The 22,338-nt window shown below is 37.0% G+C and overlaps 3 protein-coding genes across 6 annotated transcripts; 1 reads left to right on the top strand and 2 right to left on the bottom strand.

Moving 5' to 3' along the window:
* Window positions 1-349: 349 nt before the first annotated feature.
* On the bottom strand, window positions 350-5,696 carry LOC125204401. Of its 2 annotated transcripts, none has more exons than XM_048103058.1 (5): window positions 4,644-5,696; window positions 3,474-3,938; window positions 2,352-3,392; window positions 1,785-1,947; window positions 350-1,466 (listed from the first exon to the last, which is right to left on the bottom strand). In XM_048103058.1, exons 1-5 carry the CDS (start codon window positions 5,691-5,693, stop codon window positions 502-504), a joined length of 3,684 nt encoding a protein of 1,227 aa, XP_047959015.1. In that variant the 5' UTR covers window positions 5,694-5,696; the 3' UTR covers window positions 350-501. The 2 variants fall into 2 exon arrangements, with proteins under 2 accessions (XP_047959015.1, XP_047959016.1); XM_048103059.1 differs by having other exon boundaries at window positions 2,373-3,392.
* Window positions 5,697-7,001: 1,305 nt separating this feature from the next.
* LOC125207890 (cyclin-D5-1-like) lies at window positions 7,002-8,496 on the bottom strand. Of its 2 annotated transcripts, none has more exons than XM_048107394.1 (5): window positions 8,196-8,496; window positions 8,037-8,123; window positions 7,680-7,959; window positions 7,472-7,608; window positions 7,002-7,407 (listed from the first exon to the last, which is right to left on the bottom strand). In XM_048107394.1, exons 1-5 carry the CDS (start codon window positions 8,433-8,435, stop codon window positions 7,249-7,251), a joined length of 903 nt encoding a protein of 300 aa, XP_047963351.1. In that variant the 5' UTR covers window positions 8,436-8,496; the 3' UTR covers window positions 7,002-7,248. The 2 variants fall into 2 exon arrangements, with proteins under 2 accessions (XP_047963351.1, XP_047963352.1); XM_048107395.1 differs by having other exon boundaries at window positions 7,002-7,404.
* Window positions 8,497-12,910: 4,414 nt separating this feature from the next.
* LOC125203632 (phospholipase A I-like) lies at window positions 12,911-21,378 on the top strand. 2 transcript variants are annotated; one of them, XM_048102023.1, is made up of 18 exons: window positions 12,911-13,922; window positions 14,348-14,495; window positions 14,652-14,730; window positions 15,182-15,335; window positions 15,427-15,636; window positions 15,715-15,960; window positions 16,048-16,210; window positions 16,292-16,552; window positions 16,663-16,784; window positions 17,229-17,390; window positions 17,493-17,685; window positions 17,802-17,938; window positions 18,159-18,297; window positions 19,045-19,218; window positions 19,314-19,794; window positions 19,888-20,104; window positions 20,196-20,285; window positions 20,728-21,378. In XM_048102023.1, the coding sequence occupies exons 1-18, from the start codon at window positions 13,314-13,316 to the stop codon at window positions 21,172-21,174; spliced, it is 4,032 nt and encodes a 1,343-aa protein (XP_047957980.1). In that variant the 5' UTR covers window positions 12,911-13,313; the 3' UTR covers window positions 21,175-21,378. The 2 variants fall into 2 exon arrangements, with proteins under 2 accessions (XP_047957980.1, XP_047957981.1); XM_048102024.1 differs by lacking the exons at window positions 20,196-20,285; window positions 20,728-21,378 and having other exon boundaries at window positions 19,314-19,741; window positions 19,888-20,029.
* The last annotated feature ends 960 nt before the right edge of the window (window positions 21,379-22,338 follow it).

Raw genomic sequence — 22,338 nt, 5'->3', positions numbered from 1 at the left:
CAAGAATACTAGAAATTATTGGATTTGCAAGATTATTTCATAATTAAATAGTAAAACAATTTTAAAAGGAGTGTCCTCTTTTATTCACCCAATTCACTAACAATGTCATGCAAAAGAAGATCAACTAATATCATACAAAGACCTAGATTAAGTTGTGCATTACTTTATCAGTTTTTCAGCTTTTCTCTATTTTAATACGATTGCTGTACAAAAACATTATTAGCCTATGAAATGGAGAAACGCAGGTATGCTACAAATGCATATATTTCTCTACTATTAACTCACAGATGAGAGAGTCATCTGATTTATGTGATTCTTTCTATTGTTTTCATGATTCATTATTTGTGGGAATAATACACGATGGAAGGTTTAAATACAACACCACCATCTTTGGATTAAAAAACTAATTTCAAAATTATTACAAAATAAACTGCGCTGTAAGAATACACAATTCTAACATTTATAAAAAAAGATAATAATAATGTTGAACCTAGCTAGGTGTCATTCCTCCTCCATTGAATGCCTCCCTTGTTCATAAATAAATGAAGTCCAGACAGGCTCAAGCAATGTCTTTGCACTATTTAACCTTTGCCTATCATCCTCACTGATATCTTCCTTGTCAGCTTCCCTCTCCAGCTCGCCGTAGACCTTTTCGACAGATGCCAGCATGAACTTGAGTTCTTTCCAGTCCTGAGCTCTGATTAGTTTCCTACAAACAAAATGCAGAACACCAAAGACCGTGTCGAGATTCTTGCTTCGTAATGCACTTAGTGAACCAGTTAAGAATGTAACTCCCACAGCATCTAGTATTTCAGCATTCACACCCAGTAGCTTTGACATTGTTTCGACGAGTCCCTTGAATGCTAGAAAGTCATTTGGATGCTCAATCTCCTCAGTTGAGCCAGTGCTTCTAAGTTCACAAAGCTCAATCCTTGCTAGTGTGTGAAACCAAGAAGGGACATGCAGTGTGGGATTCTTGGATGAATCAAAAGTTAACCCCTCATCCGTATTCTGCTCCAGCAAGCAGCTGGATCCCAGAGCTAGAGCCAGATCAGGAAGCCATGGCTCAACAACTGTGGAGAAACGAGCAGCGCATGCGTACCCAAGATGCTCTTCGACTGCAACTAGGAGATTGAGAAGTTCATTCGCAAGAGAGTAAGCTCCTTGCTGAAGAGATGAAACTTCACCAGCTTTAAGCACTACGCTAACTAACTTGGCTCCATATGTGAATGAACTCTTCAGACAAATAATTAGATCTTTCAGGTCATCTTGGAAGAGCTGTGACTCATCCGTGGATATTTCATTCAAATTTGTAATGACGAATCTCAGATTTTCAGTGGTGAAAGTCAAGCATCTATCTTGATAGCGAGGAACAAGGTCCATTGCAGTTGCATCAACTATGAACTTCAGAATTGAAGTTAACCCCTTAATTGTATTTATATTTATTTGTTTTGTCAAACTGGTACCTATACAAAATAGTTAAACATTTTAGAAATCATAGAAACATAAGAAGCAAATACATAAACAAAGCGAGGGATTATATGTATCCAGATGTTTCTCGGTTTGATAACTTCAGTATTAGACAAATAAAATCCTTGAGCTGGATAAAGGATTGCTGTAAACAATGAAGTTGTAAAGAAATCTCACTTCACATATTGGTGTCTATCATAATCAAGAGTCACTAAAGGAAGAATAGAACTGTAATAACTTTTCAATGCTCACCATTGAGAAAAACAAAAACAAACCACAACTAAGTTAATTGTAGGCCAAACAGCTAAACATACCTGTTTGACATTCTTGTGTACTTGTACTGGATTCAGGTTGTATTTTGCTAGTGTGAGGTGATGAACCTGAAGTACACTTGCCAGACTTCTTGTCATTTTTGGATTTGAATAGGTTATATGCACAGTCAAGCAGATGGTTCAGCGTCAAATCTGAGGAGTTATCCTGGTAAGAGAAAAGTCAATATAAGTTTAGACAACTTTATGGAGTACTACTATATACTACCAAAGTTCAATTTCTAAACTACAAACTGTGAGAGATTACTGTAATGGGTGATACTTGATATTCAAGAATTGTGATAATGTTAATCCTGGGAAATTCTAGTCTGTGTGTAATGCGTTTGCTATACTTTTGTTTCCAAACAGAAAACAGATGCTGACAAAAAATCACAGAAAAAAATTATACTACTAGGAGTACTATCTAAGTTTAGAAAATGTAGATTTGGTAATCAATAAACATAAAAACATATGAAATTCCAGTTGGTAAACATGAAGGTAGTACAAATGTACCCGATTATTTGAGTCACATCATTCAAGAATTTTCTTTTGAAAGATGAGAATATCACTTGCCTGAGTAGGGTCCCCACTTACATCTGCCTTGACATTATGAAGAGACATATGCAGAGTCAGAGCTGTGTATGCAGAAACAGGAAATGTGTTTAAATCTTCGTACTGCAAGGAATGCAGAATACTCGCTTCAGAAATGACCTTCAACGCTGAGTATGCATGTTTTAAGTTTCGAGAACCTAATATAGCTTTCCTTGTACCGTCAGACAGAAGCAAGTCCTTGATCTGCCATGCAAGCCCCACAGCAAGAGCATAATCTTCTAAAAATCTGTTTTCACTAGTGGCAGATGGTTTTTTACCTTTGCCATGTTTCAACTTCGATGAAATTTTCGTAGAAGATCCTTTCTTGGTTCTTGTGGTGGAATTTGTACTTTCTTTTCCTAAACCTATTCCAAATTTTACATGGCAACCGTGGGCAGCTCTTTGCAGAAATCCAACCATATCTTCAAACATGTCATCAAACCAACCACTCGATACAATCATCTTATGGGCATGCCTCACTTCAGCTTGCTTTTCGGTATCGTCTAGTAAACTGCTGTATTTTTTGATCAAGTCCATGCAGTTTTCAAAAAGGTCACCTGCAGCATCTGGAGATGCAAGTGATATAATGTTGCAGACAGAAGACTGAGCACGTGTAGAGGAAGCAACAGCAAAAAGGGCCTTTAAATTTTTTGCAGACAACTCTTCCTTGAGGGCTGCCAGGAGAGATGCATCCTTCGAAAGAACAGTACAAAGGTGAGAAGAGGCAACAAGTAAACCCTCTATCTGCTCTTCACTAAGCTTAGCAGATGAGACAATCAAACCAATAAATACTTTAAAAAGTCTCATAAGAGATCTCAGAGAAGCTCCTTCCAGTGCTACAAACTCACAAAATCTCGCTCCAGCCGTAGGAGACCTTTTCATAAGAGTGATAACACGCTTACATGCTTCTTCCTCAGTCACTTTGGAGGGGAAATAAGATGGTACAAGAAGTCTTGTGATTTTCCTTGCAATAACTGCTTGGTCGTCGACAAGAGCTGAAATCAATACATCCAGGGGAACTACCTGAAAGAGCAGAACATACAATTAATAAAAAGACAACTATCTAATGGAGAATAAGTGAGCTCAGAGAGCAAGGCTTATAACCTTATGGAAATGAAAATTCCGAATGTCGTTTAACAGGAGAAGGAGATCAGCAACAGCAGCACGTACTACTGATGTAGAATCCGTAATCAGATTCCCAAGTTTTGGTAAAAGCACTTTAAGGACCTCATGAGACTGAGGATTGCCAAGCAAATATATAATGCCATTCACTGTTGAGAGTCTGACCTCAGTGCAAGCATCATAAATCATGTGATCAAAAATTCTGGTAATCATCTTTGTAATGGTAGGTGAAGGAACAACTTCCCAAAACAGGTGAAGAGTTCGACAAATGCCTTCTACTGCTACAACTCTCACATCTGGACATTCATCAGAGAGTAACTTCTCCAACAGAAAAAATTGCTTTTCCAGTAGTGTATCTTTAGCCTCCTTAGTAGCATCAGGATTTTCCAAAGGAAACAGGTCCAAAAGTAAGTGCAACGCATTCTGGCGAACATTTGAGTTAGCAACCTGCATAAGGAGCAATGATGTGAGAGAAGTTTTACAGTACACAGCAGCGCCTCGTAAGTAACAATTTGTCCCTTTTTTTCACAGGACTCAGAGGATGTCAATGTCTTTATTAATTGAATAGCTACAAATATTGGCACAAGGACTTTTAAAATCTACGTTAAAGCTAACTCTCTACTACTCACAGATTGCCAGAAGAAGGCAAGCTTGGTTATCTTATAAGCACAACAATTTCAGCAGACACTCAACCTAACTAGCTTTTACCGGGTTGCTTGGAGGCTGGTCCTGAAACTAGGCAATGACAATGGTAGAGTTATATCCCCATTGATGATGCTTGGTAAGTCAGATTCAAAACCAAATTCATAAACTACCCTCCCATTCTCATTTACTACACTCCCCTCATTACTCGGTTTATTATACATCGCACCCCTTAATCAAACAGTTGTGAACATGGAATTTCAACCTAATACCCCGTATTTCTTCAAATATCAAAGAATAAGGAAATAAGTTGTGTTGGCCACTTCTAATCTTCTAGCTATGTACAGTTTTATGCATAGAACCAGTTAAGCTTAAGCAGGCTATAAAGCTCATAGTAATTCACAACTACATTGGGCTACATATATACTGCAAAATGATATGGCTTACTTAATCAATAACAGGTAGTATTTCATTTCATAAAATACACATTCAGAAAACAGACTTCAGTACCTGTAGTGACCGGAAAACCACTGGCTCCGCCAAACGAAATATCAGTTTCTCTACTCCCTCTGTCGTTCTCTGCTGAACAAAGGCCCATAAAATCCTTCTAATCGACGCTGCTAATTCTGGCGAGCTGGCGTATATAGCACCCTCCACTAACTCTTGTAAGAACCCATTCTCAATCTCCTCCTTGCGTTCACTCTCCACCGTCTTCCATCCTCTAAAGAGTATTTCACCATATGCCTCTAACATTGATTTTCGCCCAAACGGGATCTGCGATTTTATCATCGCACACAATTCCTTAATGAGCTGCATGCTAAGACCGAACAGAAAAGCGATGAATTTCCTACCATCCTCTGTCTTCAAGTACAGAGGTGAAATCATGCAGCGAATAAGCAGATGTTTCAAGTCCTCGATGCTCTCATCCTCAAAATCAAACAACGAGAAAGCTTCTCGAAGACTATAAACTCTGTGGACATCCACTTTCTTCTTCAAAGTCAGAGAGCGCGACAAAATAACTGGCAAGGATTGAGAAATTAGGGTTTCTTTCCCCAATAAACCCGCCTTCCACCACTCTTCACATAGATTAGCGATATCCGAAAGCAAACTCGAGTCAGACTCGAACAGAATCAAATTATCATGCAGCTCTTGCGCGGCAGGCAATAAATCAGAAACGGTGAACACATTCTTCGGATGGAAGACGCATAGGTGCAAGACGTAGGTATAAACCTGGATTTTCTCGGCGGCAGACAGTCCTCCATTATCGTCGCCATCGTCTCTCTTGTTCCTAGCAGATCTGCGGACACGCTTCGCCGGAGGCGTCAATGGAGATGCCGCCGCGCAGGAGGAATCGGAGTGGCTTTTGAATTTGGAAATGGAGCGCGAAATGGAATCTCGGAGAGTGAGGGGGAGAGTGGAAATTAGATCCGACGAGGGTTTAATTAAGGTGCTGACCGAGCTTTTGATGGCGGCTTTGGAAGATTTAAGCGGCAATTTGGTCACGACTGAGAGGAATTCTTCGGCGGAGGATTGCAGCGACGAACGGAGTCGTTTCTCCATTGATGTTTCTCTGTGATTTTCCGGTGCTGCTTGCGCTTGTTATTGCTGCACCGTTGCTTTAGTTTAGGGTGAGTTTGTCACAGCATCACGGACCAATGAAGGGGCCTGTGATACGTCACAGCCGGCTTTCTTTGAGCATTTTGAATATTTGAAACTGGTTTTGGCGGTCAATTGATTTTGGCCTGGGAATTTTGCCCAAAATCAATTTCAGCTCATTTTTCCCATGATAAACCCTATTATTTCCTCTGTTTTCTCTTATGAATAAATAAATTACATAACGAGAAATAAAGTTAAGAACATGCACGGGTATACCCGAGAAGCAACCGACGGACTAGTCTAGGTCCAGAGATTCGCGGATGGATCAAGTACAACTTAAATTTTGCCGTATCCAAGAGTTTACTAAGAATAACTTAAACAATCGTAGCCATATAATTTAAAATCATATCTGTAGGTAGGAGTTTTGATCTATGTAAAACTCATTCTTAATAAAAAATACAGAACCAAGCATACAGAGGTCAATTTTAGGTCATCGTAAGCTTATTTTTATGTCATTATAATAAGGATGACATAAAATGATCTTAACATGACGTCAAACTCAAATTTCATAATATGACCTAAAACTTCTTTATAATGACCCACCGTGTTTTTCTTTAATTATTGAACATTAGATTGAAAAATCTCATCGTGTTTTTCTTTAATTATTGACCATTAGATTGAAAAATCTCATGGTCAGGATTTGGTATTGAGATGCATTTTTATATTGACATGGTAGACCCATGCTAATGATAATGCATGCTTTTCTTCTGGACTTCATGTCACCTGCTTGAACCCAATGAGGACGGGCTTTATTAAAACCTCGCAAGGAAAAACCAATAAAAAAAATCTCCAAATAGTAAAAAAAATGCCCTAGTGTATGACACCAAAATATAGTCGATAGTATTCTTCCTTCAATCAGCTTAATACCTCCAACAATGTCCTCCTCCCTCCTCCTCAAACATCTCAAAGGTGCCTCCCTCTTCCTCAATCATCTTGAAGAGGTGTGATACGACTTGGTCATGATAGAAAAAATAAATAAATACTACACACTATAAGTGGAAGCATTTTAGATATAGAAATTAAGAATTGAACGTTTAATGAGGTTGTATATCAAAGGACTCATCATTAAAAAATATATTGTGAATGAAAATGAGTCACTTTAAATATTATTGTAAATGAACAGTGATTATTTTTAATTGACGAACCAAAATGATAATGTGACTATGCTTTAAATAAAATAAATATTATTTAATTATTTTTTAATACAAACCCTTCACCAAGAAGAAAGAATCCCATTTCCAAATAAACAACAATTCTCAAAGGACAAAAATGCACACCCAAATACACTGGTACAAAAAGTGATCATCCAAAGAAGCTTTGGACATTCTCTTAGGCTCCCACTCATCATTTGTGTGGGCTAATCTTTCAAAGGTATACATACTTTACATTCATACACCTCTCTTGATTGCAAAACTTCCAACTCCCAACATCATTAACTTAAATCAAGATGTAGTGAAAATCATTGTTTAGGAGTCTTAGGCTGTGGGCAATCTTGATCACCACCAATGAATGTCACTCTCCTTTTCCTGCTGGATCTCCTCATCCAATCATCATCATCATCAAACTTCGAAATCACAGTTTCTTGAAGCAGTCTGTAGCAGAAGAGTGTGTGTTCCTGCTAGAGGATAAGTTTCAATCCATCTATGAAACTACAACATCAAAAAAGCAAAAGAGAAGCTCACTTTTTCCACTGGCCCCCATGATGGAACAGCATCAATCTTGATATCAAGCGTTTCGTTCGTCAAATGATGGTCATCGCAAGCTGCTAACACTGCTGCAGCAGCAACGACAGAAGGCCGATGATCCGCCACGTTTATCTCTGCATCCAGATCAGGATCTAGATCAATAGATTCAGTAAACCAACTTCCTTAGTTAATGATGCATTAATACCTGCCATAATTGACAAGATCAATTCGACAGCTCGATTTGGCCTAAATTCAGAGGAGAACAGAGTGGCAAAATAGCTGAGATAAGTGAATGGAGTGATGCAGCTCATCTTCCACTCCAGTGTGTTCAAAACTAGCAACTCCATTCTCTGGATCACGTCTCCCCCGAAGGCGTATCCATCTGAATCGTACTCGGACAACGATCGCGCTTCGCGTTCCTCCAGTTTTGCAGCCAGAGACAAACACGCAATCGAGAGCAATCGCATAGCCCATGGCTTCTCCTCCTATCAATTAACGCCGATCGCGTTTCCAGATCAGATCATGAGCTCAATTGTGTAAATAATTATAAAATCACACTTACATCTACTGATCTTCTGGAAAGGAATCGATCCAGGTAAAACAGCGAGAGATAGGCCGTGCGGCAATGATATCCGAAATGAACCGTTCTCTGTCAAAAGAAGGAGATCATAAAAACCTAGAAATAATCCTAAATCGAAAGTGCAATTAGAAGAAAACTGACATCGAGAATCCATTCGACGGCATCTCGGCGCTTCCACCAGATTCCTTCGATTTCAGCTGAATATTTCGATTGGAAGATGGTTTCCTTTCGGATTAACATTTGGATGTATTCAGAATCAAATTCGGAGACGGGGGAGAAACTGCAATTGATATTGAAACGATCGTCGTTGAAATTGTCGAAACAGGATTCATCTTCTCCGCAGAGAAGGGTGGGTAGTGAGATCTGGGAAACTTGCTTCATTGCAATTCTGGAGTAGTAGTTAGAGTGAGAAAGTGCAGATCGTGGGAAGAGAGAGGTGGCGCCAAATTCATGCGGTGGAGGGAGAGTTTATAGTGATTGTCCCAATTATTTAATTATGTGATTATAAAAATGGTCATATTTTAAATTCGGGAAAACTACTCCATGTGTCTTGTTAGTTTGTTTCTCGAAAAATATCGCGTTTTCTTTTTTAAAGAAAAATTATCCGTTCCGTAATTTTGTCACATTTTACCATTTTCGTCTTCTTATAAAATTTGTCACATTTCACTTTTTACCATTTTTAGTAGTGAATTTCACTTCCACTAACTTATTATCACTCACATTTTATTATAAAAACTAATACTTTAAAAGTAGGATCCACGTCCTACCAGTTTTTTCAACCCACTCTCCATTGCATTTTTTAAAGCCCGTGCTCGATCAAACTGTTACAATATTTAAAGGACGGAGGGAGTATTTTTTCTTTACTTAACATACAAAACAATATTTCCTAAAATCTCGTATCATCATCCAAGTACCACGTTTATTATGAGGTGGAGAGAGTAGTTATAAACAAAGCCACTATATAAGACTAAGTCACCACCATTGTAAGATTAATTCACATTTTTGGATAAGTGGAAAAATACTTGAAAGTTGAAATCAAGAATTGGTAAACAGAATGCAAAACCAACAAATAGAGTGTTAAATTTCCTTACCTTTATGTATCATGCTAAATAGTAAATTTCCTTACCTTTATATATCAATCTAACAGCACACAATGCATTCAGTCAATGTATTTTTAGCAAACAATAAAAGCTACTCAAATTAGACAACTAAAGTTGAATATTACAATATAAATAAATAACGAAAAAAGGGAAAATGCACGAAAAATATAACTAAACTAAAGTTCTAAAGTGTGTTAGTTGGCAAAGAGGTGGAGTAATAAACAATCACAATTCAACTTCGAAATTATGAGATTTAAATGACATGTTCGAAAGTTTTCAATACGTAATCAATATATATCCACGGACCAAGATGCAAGCAATTAGAAATCATATTGAAAATATATTTTTTATTTACAGTGTAATGATCGAAATAGAACTCCTCAAACTTGTTTTTTAAGGTAACAATTTATTGTCGGTGATGATTTTTATTAAAATGACAAAGTTAAGAGGCGTGATGGAAAAAATTATAATTATGCTATAAAAAATTTATGACCTCGACACGATCTGCACTTCTAAATATAATTATTTATTTATATATGAAAACTATAGTGTAACACGTAAATCATTGTGATAGAAGCCTTGGTGTCCTAGGACCCTTACCGGCACCACCATTGTTGTACTTATTCAATTGCTTAGTTACAAGACAGTCGTAGGGATAGGTTCAATGTTTTATTTGGTGAAATCATTATATTTGAAACATACATTTAGTTACATATTATTGGAGAAATGGAAATTAGGCTCTCATAATTAACTCACTTGTCACATCTCCTTATCAAGAGGTGTTGCGTTCAATTTCATATATGTGGGGGTAATTTTAAACATTATGTGGTGATATTGATCTCATCTAATTTAATGTAGTAATTTTCAAATTTGTATTAGCGTGTAGTGTTTTTGGCCACATTTGAATGATAAATACAAATATTGTTGGCCCAATTATTCACTAATTTTATGTTAGAGTAAAGGTTCAAACTGGTCCTGAACATATGTCCATTTTGTGATTTTGGTCTTATACTTTATTTTTTGAATTTTTGCATCCTGAACATTTCAATTCAGATCACAATTGGTCATAAACTAACAATTTCGTCAATCTTTAAACGGTTTTTGCCCGAATGATAAACCATCAAAATCGGGTTAAAACCGTTTAAAAATTGACGGAAGTGTTAGTGTAAGACCAACTGTGATCCGAGTTGAAATGTTCAGGATGCAAAAATTTAAAAGATAAAGTATATGATCAAAATCGTAAAATGGGCACATGTTCAGGATCAGTTTTAGCCTTCATTTTTTATTTATCTATCTTTTCTTATTTTTTCTTACTTTGCCAATTATGCATTAAATTCGTGTCATCCCCAATTCCTCACCTAGAGTATTAAACTACAATAGCAAACAATTATACACTGAAAGAGTTGGTCACAAGAGGTTCAACAATCAAACAAGTAATTACTTAGCTAAGAGGAATCCCCCAGAGAGCCTGCTTCCTTTAATCTATTTATATAACCACATTCAAATAAATAATCTTATACTTAGCAATCTCCCTGAGAGCCTGCTTCCTTTAATCTATTTATATAAACACATTCAAATAAACAATCTTAGATAGCTGACATTTAAAAAGTGAACCAGACAATTGCCTGTAATTATTTGATCAAACTACTGGTAAGACAATCATGGTCCTAATACTTGTAAGTTTTTTTTTTTTTTAAGTTGTAACCATTGTAATCTCTATTAAAATAAATGATGAGAGTGTTTGTTCAATGAAGATTACCTATAACATATCCTACTATACGCACACAAATATGAGTGATTGATCTCATTATCACTTATTATAAACTTTATATGTGTAGTAGGAGATGTAGTAAGAGATAGTATAAGTGATCTCCCGGCATTTGAGAGATCAAATTAATTGTTCAATATTATAAATATGTATACTGACATAATTAAATAACTTTGATCAATTAGTCATTGGATCCTAACTTAGAGAATAAGTCAATTACATATCAAACACTATGTACATCCATAGATCTAATCTGCTTTTCTATAAATCCAAAATTTCCACAATTAGATTGTATTGCCCATAATTTTATATGCACGGCACGGGGGACGGGCGCAAGATCCAAGAAAAGAAACCAATTGTGTTTATTTTTTATTCATTTTTTTTAATTTAAAGGGAAAATAATACAAGAGCTTTGGGTATAAAATTAATGTTGATAATACTAATTTTAATTATTACACATTACAATCAAAACAAATATACAAATAGATAAGAGTGAATTACCAACAAAGAAACAACTCAAAATCATGTAGAAATCAAACGATGAACTTAGTTTAGTGGCGGAAGTGAAATAAATTTGTGTTTAAATTAGAATAATTATGAAGAAATGCAAACAATTTAGGCCCACGATGAAGGAAAAGCATTGAAAATATTAGTAGGAGTATTAGGTATATGTATAGTATATACGCGTGAATATCATAACAAAGGAGCGGCCTATGGGCCTAAGTCATGCAAACGACGCTCCTTCTCCACTCCCAAAAAGTCCACACTTAATATCTATCCACCCTCTACACTTGTCATAATTAATGGGCTATATTCACAAATTAGTGACGTTGAAAATGTGAAGTAGAAGAAGATTATAGTTAAATACTTAATGGTCAAATTTTGTACCAATGTTCACTGCATTTGGTGTAGATATTTAGTCTTTATAATTTTCAATCCTTATAAATATTTTACAAGTTTGGGTTTGGTATTGATTAGTAGCGTGGGGTTATGATATGCTGCAACTCTATTTTTATGTGAGCTTATTGGAAAACTGGTGGTATGTTTTAAGATGCTGTCAAAATGACTTAATACTTGCACATGGCATTAATTATGTAAATCTAACAAACGCAAAAATTATGGGTTTTGCGACGGCCACGAATGCCCTTTTCCGCTGACTATAGGGGAACATCAAGTACTAGTATAGAAGCATATGATAGTATTAACAACAACAAATAAAACAATAAAAACTAGTGACAAAAATAAACATTCTTTCAGAATCACTACATAAAGAAAAATAGTAATAATAGCAAGCAATAGGAAAACGTAAGCAAATAGGTCACATATCGTTGCAGACTTGCAGATATATCCGTCAATCTCATCCACCAGAGAGAAGTGGTCTCACAACAACTTCAGACCGAAAGAAAAGTTTTAAACAACAATCACAAAACACATGATATAACATCCAAATGAACTAAACAGAAGAAAATAAAGTGATTAATGTCTGATGTGAAATGTGATCAAATTCGAGTTCATGTTGACACAATCTTTAAATTTTTTGTTTATCTATCTAAAAAAGGGCTAACCATATAAGTTACCATAGTCATTGCTTTGCACTCAAAGATGATGTTAGCGAAAAAAATGAATTTAGGTCGGCCGTACAATCCCAACATTTTATAAGCCGGTTATATAGTGAAGGCTCAATTTCATGACCATATTGTAAAAATGAAAAGTAGAAAATTTAACTTTAATTTGATGAATTAAAAATGGGGTTTGACTTGGTTGTTAACTTTTTTTTTCAAGTCCAAAATTTTAAAATTATATATTATTTTTTATTCAACTACTCCATTTCTAGATTCTCTCTATTTATTTTTCGTTTTCAAAGTATTATTGAAAATTAAAACAGTGGCTTAAATTATATTAAATCGATTTTGTTTAGTCCAATTTATGAATAATGACGTCTGGAAATGGAAGGAAAAAGAGGAAGAAAAAGAATGGAGGGACAACCAACCTGCTCTCCTTCCCTCTGCAACACTACTCTTCTCATTATTCAAACCGCCTTTCCTTCATCCTAAATGCTCACAAATTTCCACTTTTAGCTTTCTACAATTTCAATTTCTATCAATTTGCCATTTTTTGTAATATATGTATTATCGCATTGCTGCTTTTCCGTTACAAGGTGATTTTCTCAGGATATACGTGAAATTTCCTCACTCACAAGTCGATAATCTGTATCTCCATATGCGCATGTGAAAAATCTCGAATTGCAGACGCCGTTGAATCGTTGATCGTATCGCATTGGATTCATCGAATGCAGAATCAGCCGATCGGCATTGCTGGATCAATTTCGCCGGATCGCGGCGGTGCTAATCGAGGATATTCAAACGTAGCGTGATCTGAAAATCGACGTCAATGTCGTGGGGGCTGGGCTGGAAGCGACCTACGGAGGTCTTCCACCTGACATTGAGTTACGGCCAGGATGTCGAGACGATCGAGGAAGTATCGCCGAGGTCATCGCAGTCGTCATCCGTTTTCTCAGGCTCGTCCCCCTCGTCTCAGGAGGATGCCGCGGTTGCCAATTGCAGCGCCAATCCGGATCAATTAGGGTTTAAGATTGAGCTGGATTGGAACGCCAGCGACGGCGATGATCAAGTGGCGCTGAAGCTGCAATCGCAGGTGATGGTCGCCTTGCCGACGCCGCAGGACACCGTGGAGGTTGAATTGACGGAGAGGGTGCAGGACGGAGATCACGAGGTTGATTTGGAGAACGGTGAAGGCGAGCGAATGGGGACGGTGGGGGTGGAGATGCGGGTGGTCAAGAGGAGGGAGCCGCTGAAGGGGGTTATAATGTGGAAAGTGGCGGGATCGGGGCAACAGACTGATGGCGGAATGGGGGTGTTGGTGAAGCTAATGAGGTTGAATTTTGCCAACGGGGTTGCAGATGCGGTGGCTGTGGGGTCTGAATGTGCTGATCATTGGCGGAATGTTTCTGTCGTCAGCCTCTGTGGTCTTGGATTATCCGTAAGTGCTTTCTTTGATTAAAAAAAACCTTACGATAGTCATGCTTTTGATTATTTCCTCTAAGTCACGCATTTAGGCCCAGAGTGATTTGAGGCATAGACTGATCATTTTATATTGTTTTCAAGTGTATTTTTTTGTTTCTGTCATACTGTGTAAGTTTGCTTTTTCCAATGATGATATCTCGTAGTTTTAGTCTTCTTCTCCACTTATTATCTGACTGCGTTGGGAATTGTTGATGTTTGTGTTTCTTAGTTTTCAAAGTCTATACTCTATACTGGACATTGTAGTGTTTGAGAATAGAGTTTAACTTCAATACCTCTATATGTCTTATGCTTTGGTTAATAGTTCTACTTTCTGGACAATCCTGGTAGGGGCGTCTCTTCGGAAAAACTTTTGGAATGTAACTTGAGTTGTATTATGTTCAGGCATTTCCCGTCGAGCTAACCCGTCTTCCTCTTCTTGAGAAACTGTATCTTGATAACAATAAGCTTTCAGTTTTGCCACCTGAGGTTGGTGAGCTGAAACACTTGAAAGTTCTTGCTGTAGATTATAACATGCTCGTTTCCGTGCCTGGTAAGTGTTGGATTCTCTTCCTGGTTATTTTCTCCTTTTTGAGTGGAGAATTAATGCTAGTTACCTCCACAACTAATCAAGATGATGTAAAACAATTTATCCTATGTGATACAAGAAATCTAATATCCATTCAATTCATTGTTTGGATGCAAGCAGTTGAGTTAAGGCAGTGTGCTGGTCTTCTTGAGTTGTCCTTGGAACAAAACAAGCTGGTTCGCCCTATTCTTGATTTCAGGTCAATTTTTCCACCTGTAGCTTTCTTTGCTTAAGGATTATATTTCGGTCTGTTAAATTATTATTTTTTAATTGTGTCCATTTACTTCTATTGCAAACATTGAGCCCCTTTACGGCTATGTACTTCCACTTTTTCAACCTTGACTCTTGCTTGTAAAACCTAGACTCTTTACTTTTATGGAGTAATATTTTAAAGTATTTCCAATGTTATTCGAGTAGCACAAGGACTTAATACAACACAAAAGTATAGCGACTCGAGTTTTCTCACGTAAAGTAGTAGTATATGGCTTAATTCTAACAAATAAGAGTACACATACCATTTCTAAAAAACTTTTAAAGAGTACAGGCCAGGGACATGATCATGCATTTTCATACTTTATATATACAAATTTCCCTGGTGATATCTTGGATATTTTTCCAAAGCTTAATACTTGTCTTCAGCTTGTTGACAGGGCTATGTCAGAGTTGCGTGTATTGAGACTTTTCGGGAACCCCCTTGAATTTCTTCCTGATATTTTGCCATTAAATGAACTCCGACACTTGTCCCTTGCAAATATTCGGATCGTGGCTGATGAGAACTTGGTAACGCTTGATGTACAGATTGAGGTATGATCATGAAGCCTTTAGTAATTAGTAGCACACCAAGTCTTATAGGTTCTTTAGGTTAATTATACCTTCTTTTTCTTGGTTGATTCAGATGGAGAATAGTTCTTATTTTGTTGCGTCTCGGCATAAATTGAGTGCCTTCTTTTCTCTTGTATTTCGTTTTTCCTCTTGCCATCACCCTTTACTGGCATCCGCTCTTGCTAAGATAATGCAAGATGAGGGAAACCGTGTGGTGGTGGGAAAAGACGAGAATGCTGTGCGGCAGCTCATAAGTATGATAAGCAGTGAAAACCAGCATGTGGTATGCTTTCGGTTCATAGAATCTTTTGGGAAGCTTTTGCTGAAACGTTGTACTTACAATTTTATTTATTTTTGTAAGGTCGAACAAGCTTGCTCTGCGCTTTCAAATCTTACTTCAGATAGTTCAGTAGCAATGCAACTTATGAAATCTGATATCATGCAACCTATTGAGAGAGTGCTGAAATCCACTGGATCAAAGGAAGTTATCTCTGTCTTACAAGTTATGGTCAAGTTAGCTTTTACATCGGATATTGTAGCTCAGAAAATGCTGACAAAAGATATTTTGAAGTCGCTGAAGTTATTGTGTGCTCACAAGAATCCTGAGGTAAGCTTCACTAGTTTTTTTACGTGCGTAGTTTTACATCATCTCTTGCCAATGGTTTTGCTCAAAGTGAAGGTTTTTCTCCTTTAGGTCCAAAGGTTAGCGTTGTTTGCTATTGGAAATTTCGCCTTTTGTTTGGAAAATCGCCGTGCACTTGTCACGTCAGAAAGTCTGCATGAACTTCTTCTACGACTAACAACTGCACCTGAGCCAGGTGTATGTAAAGCTGCAGCCCGTGCTTTGGCAATATTAGGTGCGTTCTTGCAAGAATATTTCAATGATGTAACTTAGATTCGGGCAGGGAGTCTTATATCTCTCACATTTTTCATTGTAGGGGAGAATGAGATTCTGCGCCGTGCTATAAGAGGAAGACAGATTCCCAAGCGAGGATTACGCATACTTACAATGGATGGTGGTGGAATGAAGGGATTGGCAACGGTTAAAATGCTAAAAGAAATTGAGAAGGGTACTGGAAAACAAATTCATGAGCTTTTTGACCTTATCTGTGGAACATCCACAGGCGGTATGCTTGCTGTTGCTCTTGGAATAAAATCAATGTCATTGGAAAAGTGTGAAGAAATATACAAAGAACTTGGTAGCTTTTCTTTCATCCACAAGGAGCCTAAATTTTCTTTTCGCCCCCAACCATTTTCTATCATTATTATTTTCCTTCTCTCATATAATTACTGTATCTCATTTTTCAAGGGAAACTCGTGTTTGCTGAACCTGTTTTTAAGGAAAATGAAGCAGCAACATGGAGAGAAAAACTGGATCAACTGTACAAGAGCTCATCACAGAGTTTCCGTGTTGTAGTTCATGGATCTAAAGTATGTTATACTGCTGTTCTCTTCTAGTCCGTTCCTCTAATTTTTTGCACATCATACTTTTTTGGCTATTCAACTATTGTTTTTTAAACTCAAGTACATTGTTTTGCTGTAAGTCTCTCTTCTGGTTCTTCATTTTGCTAAATTTTCCACAAATAACCATTTGGAAACTTCTTGATAAGCGGTGTTTCAAATTACAAGGGAGTGTGACTGTGTGAGCAATTTTGGGTGTGAAAGTGGAGTGGAAAGGGAATGGATATGGACTCCATGCCCCTATTTGTGAGCTAGTCCATTCATACTCTTGGGGAATGGAACTGGTGGTGGTTGAATTATTACCCACACCAAGCGATCCTCATTTGTCATTCTATTCATGGTCTCCCATACCTCGGTACGGAGTACCCTTTAGAATTCATCATGTCCGTATGTATTAACTTGATCTTCTTCCAGCACAGTGCAGATCAGTTCGAAAAGCTGCTGAAGGAGATGTGTGCTGAAGAGGATGGAGATCTCCTAATAGAATCAGCTGTTAAAAAGGTCCCCAAGGTTTTTGTAGTGTCTACTCTGGTCAGTGTTGCACCAGCTCAGCCATTTATATTTCGAAATTACCAGGTTTTGTGCTTTCCATTTTGTAGCTGTTAATGGTTGTTCTTGTGCCTGAGGGAATTCTTTTGGTTCCTTATATTGACATAACAAATATTTTCTGAATCCCAGTACCCTGTTGGAACACCAGAGCTTTCTTCTGCAGTTTCTGAGAACTTGATAAATGGGGGACAAGGAGTTGCAACTACTGGAGCTCAGGTTGGATACAAAAGAAATGCATATATTGGAAGTTGCAAACATCTAGTATGGCAGGCCATAAGAGCGTCGTCTGCGGCACCATATTATTTAGATGATTTCTCTGATGGTAATTTCCTTTTTTTGTGGTTTCCAGGATATCTTATTGGCTATTTTGTCCATATTATAGATGGATCTCAAGGGAAGCTTTCATTTTCCTCATTTTTTGAAATTTTTATTCTACAGGTATATATCGCTGGCAAGATGGGGCAATTGTAGCTAATAACCCTACAATTTTTGCAATACGAGAAGCACAACTTTTGTGGCCTGATTTGAAAATAGATTGTTTAGTTTCAATTGGCTGTGGGTCTGTTCCAACAAAGGTATCAAAGGACTCACTATTTTGCTTCAGATACTGATAAGGATTTCCCCCTCTCCCATCTCTTTACCTAGCCCAATGTCATATTACCTTGCTGTTTCCTATGGTTTCTTCTGTCAGAATGGTTTTTGTTTCCATTGTGGTGGTTGAGTTATATATTATGATTTAGAAATGTTGCCTTCCCAGCAATCGGTATTCAGATCTCTGTTTTTCTGTCCTGTCAGGTTCGCAAAGGCGGCTGGCGTTATTTGGACACTGGACAAGTGTTGATTGAGAGTGCTTGTTCTGTTGACCGTGTAGAGGAAGCTTTAACTACACTGCTTCCTATGCTGCCAGATGTACAATATTTTCGATTCAATCCAGGTAAAGTTTTAACTGAAGCTTTATAGTGCTTGGCTGCAGTAAGGATTATGAGGCAAACTTGTATTTCCTGCATAACAGTTGAGATGTTTTCTTTAAACAATATTAGTATAGATTTTTTGACATAAATATATGTCCTCAACTCTTTGCCTGAAGTGCAAAAGTCTATTGTATATTAGCACTAGATAAATTAGATCTATTTCAGGAAAAATACATAATGAATTAAATGCAAATAGCTTGTAGCTTTCCAGTTGCTACATTGCCACTACATTGTTAAGAAGGATGCGTGGATGGATTGAACTAAACGAGTTCTGGATAGGCTGCAGACAAAAGAGATGTGAAATGTTCTAGGATTAGAAAATTAGAATCAAAGGTTCCTGATTCATGTCAAGGCTAGTTATGGATCCATCCTTCTTACTGATGTTTGAATTATCTGAGGAAAGCATCTCTGTCCCATTAGAAATGAAACGTTTGCTTTCTCACACATGTTTTGAAAAAATAATAATAAATAGTTAGAGTGAAGAAAAAATAAAGTAAAAAAGAGAATAATATAAAGGGGACTCTCCTCTACATTATTCTCTCTCTTATTTCATATTTTCACCACATTAATTATTTATTATAATTTTTTCAAAACAAGTGCGCAAAAGCAAACGTTGCATATTTAATGGGACAGAGGGAGTATATTTCTTACAGGAGTAAGCTCCACTTATTTGCTTAATATTTATCTCTAAAGTATCATTGATTGTGCAGTTGATGAACGTTGTGATATGGAACTTGATGAGACTGATCCAGCAATCTGGTTGAAGTTAGAGGGTGCTACAGAGGAGTACATCAAGAATAATTCTATGGCATTCAAGAATCTTGCTGAAAGATTGCTCGAGAGTACGCTTGATGATAAATTCCCAGATAGTGTCAAGTCAAAGGGTACTAGTCTCCTTTTAACTCTGAATCATTCTTTAGTTTCTTCAACTTTTGAATTCTTTCTGAAAATGATAGAGCTGGTTTTTTGTATGTGATAGTGTCAAATGACAACACTGCCTGTTTGGGCTGGAGACGTGGCGTACTTCTTATAGAGGCGTCCAATAGTCCAGATTCTGGTAGAGTTTTTCACCATGCACGCTCACTTGAGACATTTTGTGCTAGTAATGGAATAAGATTATCACTTGTCAATGGGGCATTTGGGAGCATGAAGGCTACTTCAGGATCTGCATTTCCAACTCCATTTACATCACCCTTGTTTACTGGAAGCTTCCCATCAACTCCTCTAGTTTACAGTCCCGACACTGGCACCCAGCGGGGGGGTAGAATTGATTTAGTCCCACCTTTGAGCTTAGATGGACTTCATTCTGCAAAATCAACTGCTTCATCCCCCGAGTCTCCCCCTAAGAGGAGGCAGCTTGCTATGCCTATTCTATCCTTGCATGAGAAAATACAAAATTCACCACAGGTAGGCGTAGTTCATTTGGCACTGCAAAATGACACACAAGGCTCCATTTTATGGTATATTTTATAACCCATCATTGCTTCTTTATTTAGGTTCTCATCTTGTTGGATTCATTATTAATAACTTTAATTTTCTTCTTTTTAAATTAGTTGGCAGAATGATGTATTTGTGGTAGCAGAACCCGGAGAATTAGCAGAGAAGTTTCTGCAGAATGTGAAATACAGTTTGCTATCAATGATGAAGGGACGGAAGAGGAAGTATACATCAGTAATTACCAACATCTCAACAGTTGCTGATCTTGTTTCTTGCAGGCCATACTTCCAGATTGGGGGTGTGGTCCACAGATATATAGGGCGCCAAACACAGGTATCTGTCCCCTGCTTCTTTGTACGGATAAATTATTGAATCTTCTCACGTTGGATGAAAGTGTTGATATGTTTGATATGATATTGTGAAGGTCATGGAAGATGATCAAGAAATTGGTGCTTACATGTTCCGCCGAACTGTTCCATCTATGCACTTGACTCCAGAAGATGTCCGATGTATGGTATGTGCATAAATCTTGTCTCTTAATGTAGCATAATAATATACAGCTTGATAACGGGTAATAAAAATTGAAATTGATTTGTTTATCTAGACTGCCTTTGGTAATTGGAGGATGATAATGCAAAATAAGAATTTTTTATATTATTATGCATTTTTGTTCTTTCTCCCTAGAACTTGTAAGGCTATAAGGTGTTTGATCACTTAATTGTCAAATTTTCCTTGGTAAAATCATATAAAAAGTTATTGGATCCAAATAAACTCTTGAACTTTAAAAATCAGTTCATTTGGAGTCTTGGACCCTCCATTAGCCCTCAAATTAATCCCTAGAATTGCTTGTCCAAAATTCAACATTGTCTAGACGAGGTCGTCCAGCAAAGTGAATGAGCTCATCTGTGAGAAGACTATGGAGATTACTTAGTGATGCTGACTCGTTTATCTTGCAGGTTGGATCTTGGAGGGACAGAATTATAATTTTCACAGGAATACATGGTCCGACACGAGCTATGACAAAAGCATTCCTTGATTCTGGTGCCAAAGCTGTGATATGCCCTTCTTCCGAGCCTGAAGAGTTGCAGCTGACATCATTTTACGGGGCAGGTGAGTTTAGTAGTTACGAGAATGGGAAGTTTGAGATAGGATACGAGGAGGGAGAAGACGAGGACCCTGAACCTTCGAGTCCAGTAAGTGACTGGGAAGACAGCGACCCTGATAAAAATGGGGAGCCGCCAACGAGTTTATGGGATGACGATGAGAAGGAATTGAGTCAATTTGTAAACAAGCTGTATGAATCAATGTTTCAAGGTGGTGCAAGAGTGGATGTCGCTCTAAAGCGTGTACTTGCGTCACATAAGAGCCTCAGATATTCGTGCCACCTTTCTAGCAAACGGTAGATGGGGGAGGGTACTGTTCTGTGACTTGTTGTTGGCCGTCCGAGGTATCCACTCCCGTCGTTTTTGTAATACTATGTACTTGTACATACTCAACTATATTAGAGGAGAAAAATATTATAAGAGGAAAATAGACAGCAAATTATAGGAGAAATAAACAGAGGAAATACACATTTTTGAGTTATACTATTAATAAAATTTTATATACAGCTGACTCTTTGTTTTGTCAAGGGAGATATCTGTAGTTTGTAGGGAATGGGTGTAAGCTTATTTTGTTACTGGGGGTATTCTTGATGGAACATGATAGATAAAAGATGGTAGTAACTTATTTTGTTACTGGCGGTATTCTTTATGGAACATGATAGATAAAAGATGGTATAGTGTTATTATTATCTTATTACTATTTTAAAGCTATTGCAAAATATGACACCACACTTTTGGTTACGTGACAATAGAAATTTTTTGTCAAAGTTATGATCTATAATAGTGTTTGAAGTTTGATCGAATATTTTCTAGAGTTTAGAGGGTTCGAATATTAGTGTCCGAGGTGAGAAATTGAAGAAAATTTTTGGAGGCAATTTCGTCCGAACTTTTTTACAAGACATTTTAAGGTAAAACTGAAATGTTGTGGACCTTTTTGCAACTATCCCACATTTGAGATTAGGGGTGAGTATTCACGTTTAGGATTCGATTTTTTTGTCAAAACCGAACTGAACCCGAAAAACCGAATTTAGTTCAAAATTGAAACCAAATTAATAAAAAAACCAAAAATCAAATTTCAAAAATTGAACTAAACTAAAAAAACCAAAATTATACAAAATTTCAAAAAACTAAAAAGCCTAAAATCGAAACAAAAAGTGTATATATAATATTATATTGAAATATAGTAATTCGTTTTTTTGAGTTTTTTATTTGCTTTATTTGGTTCGAACTGAACCGAAAAAAAAAAACCGAATTTAAAAAAATTCGATTAGTTCGGATATTCGGTTTTTGAATTTTGCGTTCACCCCTATTTGAGATATTTTCAATAAAATATTAAAATAAGAGGTTAAATTATGTATATGAATGACACAACTAATTTTTTTTTAAAACAAAATCGTGATCTAATATTCAAATTTTAAAGATGTGACTACCAAATTTTATGAATTACTCCCTCCGTTCCATAAA

This window comes from Salvia hispanica, chromosome 2 (genome assembly GCF_023119035.1).
Source record: "Salvia hispanica cultivar TCC Black 2014 chromosome 2, UniMelb_Shisp_WGS_1.0, whole genome shotgun sequence".
Taxonomy (NCBI): domain Eukaryota; kingdom Viridiplantae; phylum Streptophyta; class Magnoliopsida; order Lamiales; family Lamiaceae; genus Salvia; species Salvia hispanica.
Note: the sequence above shows the minus strand (reverse complement) of the source record. Positions and strands in the feature narration are given on the sequence as shown.

Excerpts from the sequence above, each read along its gene's own strand:
- LOC125204401 (XM_048103058.1), bottom strand. The coding sequence starts at position 5,693 with ATGGAGAAACGACTCCGTTCGTCGCTGCAATCCTCCGCCGAAGAATTC. Across the intron at positions 3,939-4,643 it reads TGGTTTTCCGGTCACTACAG|GTTGCTAACTCAAATGTTCG; the intron begins GTACTGAAGTCT and ends CTCCTTATGCAG. Across the intron at positions 3,393-3,473 it reads GGAATTTTCATTTCCATAAG|GTAGTTCCCCTGGATGTATT; the intron begins GTTATAAGCCTT and ends CTGCTCTTTCAG.
- LOC125207890 (XM_048107394.1), bottom strand. The coding sequence starts at position 8,435 with ATGAAGCAAGTTTCCCAGATCTCACTACCCACCCTTCTCTGCGGAGAA. Across the intron at positions 8,124-8,195 it reads CCGTCGAATGGATTCTCGAT|AGAACGGTTCATTTCGGATA; the intron begins GTCAGTTTTCTT and ends TTCTTTTGACAG. Across the intron at positions 7,609-7,679 it reads GATCTTGTCAATTATGGCAG|AGATAAACGTGGCGGATCAT; the intron begins GTATTAATGCAT and ends ATCTGGATGCAG.
- LOC125203632 (XM_048102023.1), top strand. The coding sequence starts at position 13,314 with ATGTCGTGGGGGCTGGGCTGGAAGCGACCTACGGAGGTCTTCCACCTG. Across the intron at positions 14,731-15,181 it reads CGCCCTATTCTTGATTTCAG|GGCTATGTCAGAGTTGCGTG; the intron begins GTCAATTTTTCC and ends GCTTGTTGACAG. Across the intron at positions 16,785-17,228 it reads TTGTAGTTCATGGATCTAAA|CACAGTGCAGATCAGTTCGA; the intron begins GTATGTTATACT and ends ATCTTCTTCCAG.